This window comes from Plectropomus leopardus, unplaced genomic scaffold, assembly GCF_008729295.1.
Source record: "Plectropomus leopardus isolate mb unplaced genomic scaffold, YSFRI_Pleo_2.0 unplaced_scaffold15181, whole genome shotgun sequence".
NCBI lineage: Eukaryota > Metazoa > Chordata > Actinopteri > Perciformes > Serranidae > Plectropomus > Plectropomus leopardus.
In genome coordinates, this window is record NW_024616258.1 from 1 (window position 1) to 3,558 (window position 3,558).

Below are 3,558 nucleotides of genomic sequence, written 5' to 3' on the forward strand. Positions count from 1 at the left end.
TGTGTGTGTGTGTGTGTGTGTGTGTGTGTGTGTGTGCGCGCGGGGGGCAGGGAGGTACTGTGGATCAAGAGAAGGTACAGTTGGGTGACAGGGCAGGTTTTAGCCCCTCTCCAAGCCCTGCCCATTTAGAGACTTTATTTGCTTTCCAGGGAGAAGACACTCAAGCTAAAAGTGAGGGGTTTAATTACTCTTTTAATACATATAATACTTACCAAACTCTACATACTCACATTCATGAATATATTGTGCATTGGTCATAATGGTAGTAGTATGAGATCCATATATTTTCATTGTGGTACATAGTATGAAAAGTTTTTGAAGCACTGCTATGTGTGAAGACTGTCATTTTCTTTTATTTTTGATATAAATGATGTGTAAGAAGCCTACAATCCAGTTTGTCAGCCTGCCTGGTATATGGAGGGCTTATTGTGCAATATAGACTACTTGCACCAAATAGTAGAGCTGTGGATGTAGGGCAGTTTCCTCTCAGGTTTGTGGGGAATGGTGACAACCATAAAGGCAGCCAATTCGGGGCTTTCTAACTGGCAGAGGGCAGTTTGGCCCTTATTTTATAGTTTCTCAACGGTGTGTCAGATTTTTCCATTTGTTGCAACTACAGATGGTATGGGATTTGGTAATGGTCATGGACAAGCCATTTGAGCCTGTAAACATAGACAGAAAATTAGGTTTGCAAATATTTTATTACAAAAGAAATGTACTAAACACATTTGTAAGACATCAATGATATGGCATTAATGTGTTTTTCTGAGAAACACTGAATGTAAATTTAACTAATTTTTTATGACAATATTACCCGTGACATCTTTTTGTATAATGCTGTTTTTACAGGAACTCAAGTGATGAAATTAACTGCAACTGATTTGGATGAACCAGGGCATAAGAACTCCATGATCGCCTATAGTATTGTAGATCAGAAGCCATCTGATGGCATGTTCTCCATTTCCAAAGATGGGACCATCTTTGTTCAAAAATCCACCCTGGACAGAGAGGTACAGTAACAGCATCCACATGGTCCGTGTCAGTTCCAAAGAACTGAAATTCTGCACCACATGGTTTTCCCGTTATCATATCACTGATTTGCAAGCCTGAGATCCTCCAGAAAAATAATCTTTGTCAAGGCTTAAAAGCAGAGGAGAATAGACCCTTTGGAGCCTTTGTAACAAGGCCCCAAAACTCTGGAACAACCTGACGGAGGAGATCAGGCAAACTAGCTCTGTTTTTTCTTTCAAATCTCTCTTAAAAATACACTTTTTCATAATTGCTTTTTCTTAGTTCGATTTTTCTTCCATTTTACTTGGTTTTACCATTTTTTTAACTTGTTTGTCTTTATTACTGCTTCTGTCGTACTTTCATCTGGTTATTGCTTATGTTTCTATGTCCTAGTATTACACTTTATAACTTGTTTTTGAAAGTGCTATATAGTATTATAGTAACACACACATTATGTCAGTGTTGCGTTTACAGTTTTGCACACTGCCCTAGAGTGACCAAAAAGTTCAAGTGATGCAGCTTTTGGACAACATTAATCAAAGTGATGATGTTTGCAGAGACCTGATCAAATGTTTTCATCTGTCTAATGCATGCTACACACAAGGCATTTACTGGTTGAGCTTATTTTCTTTATGATATAAATGAATTTTACCTTGATGTGTGTACAGCTTACCACTGTCGAAACCCACTGCCAGTATGTCTTTTGGTATAGAGTTGTTCCAAATATTCCAAAAGACTTTCAAAGAAAATGTAGCTCATGTTCCCCAACCTCAAACCACAAGTAGTTCATAATTTCTATCTCTTATGTTATTATCCAGGGGGGTGAAACTGCATCAGACTGATTGACTCATATACGTAGGTTAAACAACAGTATGAAATTGTATCTTGCAACATATGACTCATTGAGTTGACAAAGGATAGTTATTTCTTTGAATAGGCCATGCCATAATAGCCCAGTCATCTTGCTTTTAATAAATACATTTACATTAGATTCAGGGGAGTCTTTCCACTCATGTGAATAGTTCTTTGACTGTGACATATGCTAAGGTGTATTCTCATTTAAATTCTGAAAGACTTTTATTGTTGGCCATTCTGTTCTCCTCTCCTCTCATTTTGAATGTCTGATAGCCCACTGACATTTTCATCTCGTCTAGTCTCATCTCATCTCGGCAAAGAAAGTGAAACATAGATTTCGTCATAGTTTTTATTGTTAAGATGTTCTGGTCAACAAAATTAACACTGCCTGTAAGTAATTCATGACTGTTTTTTAATTTTAGATAGCAGATCAGTACACTCTGACGGTGAAAGGTCAAGACTTAAACGGTGCACCAGGGGGAAATACTGCAATCGGCACTGTTACTATTAATGTCAGTGATGTGAATGACAACCCTCCCACTCTGGAAAAAGAAGAGGTAGTGTTCTTTCTTCCACTCTTCTACATGAACAGGTCATACTGTCTACTGGTGTGAATACAAATGGTCTCCACGATGGGTTTCATAGTTTAGAGGATTAAATGTTTTCTTTTGAAGAAAAAAAAGGATACATAGGAACATCATTAAAACAAATACTGCAGAGGATAAGTGCTGCTGCTTTCATCTCATAGTGTCTTTTACTTACAGTACTCAGGCAGCATTGAGGAGAACACAGAGGGTGTAGAGGTGATGAGGATCAAAGCAAAGGACCTGGACCTGAAGGACACAGAGAACTGGGAAGCTGTGTTTGACATTGTCCAAGGCAATGAGGCTGGGTACTTCAGCATTAAAAATGACCCCAAAACCAATGAGGGCATTCTAATGCTGGACAAGGTACTACTGAATGTGTGACATGGTGTTTCTGTAATTTCAATTGAGAGGAAAATTGTGTTGGTCTTTAGTGAGAAAAAAAATGATAAATGCAATGACCATTCTCCCATACACAGTGAATGGCGATTAGTAACTTGTCTATCATGAAAAGAGTAGCTGTAGACATGTAATTCCTACTGGGAGTTCAGCCCCCCACTACACCACGACAATCTGGTATGGAGTCAGCATTAGGGAAGTAACATTACACAAGTGTTTAGGGGTCACAGTTTGCTTTAGGGGGAAAAATGCATAAGTACATATTTCTTTTCATTTATTTTGAGCAGACAGTAGTGCAAGTGTCAAAGGCAGACAAGTCTGACCTTGCCTGGGACAAATTTGCCTTGACTGACCCTGCCAGTAGCATCTGCTCCAGACAAAATAGTTCCTAGGATCACTGTGTACACAAACCCTTCCAATATATTAGAATGCCAATTATTTGAGAAGGTGTCAATGCTTAGAGATGTGGGGGTTCTTAGAGGGGCAATTTATTTGAGTTTCACTCCTTATTTTACAGAAAATTTTGACCAGTGTTTGTGTTCATTGTGTGTGTGTGTGTGTGTTCCACTCCACAGGCTGTCAATTATGAGGATGTGAAGGACCTTGAACTAGGACTATCTGTGAGGAACAAGGCTCCCTATGATGGAATTGGGACGCATTCCGGAGCCACTATAAGTCTAGGAGGGGGAGGGGGTGGGATAGGGGGAGC

At 39.1% G+C, this 3,558-nt stretch overlaps 1 protein-coding gene across 1 annotated transcript; it reads left to right on the top strand.

Annotated features, from left to right (window-relative positions):
• Positions 1-849: 849 nt before the first annotated feature.
• LOC121964307 (desmoglein-4-like) lies at positions 850-3,542 on the top strand (the record flags this gene model as incomplete). Its single annotated transcript, XM_042514519.1, has 4 exons — positions 850-1,010; positions 2,289-2,423; positions 2,631-2,816; positions 3,425-3,542. Coding segments are annotated over 4 exons (600 nt in total), but the record flags the coding sequence as incomplete, so codon positions are not given.
• Positions 3,543-3,558: the final 16 nt, after the last annotated feature.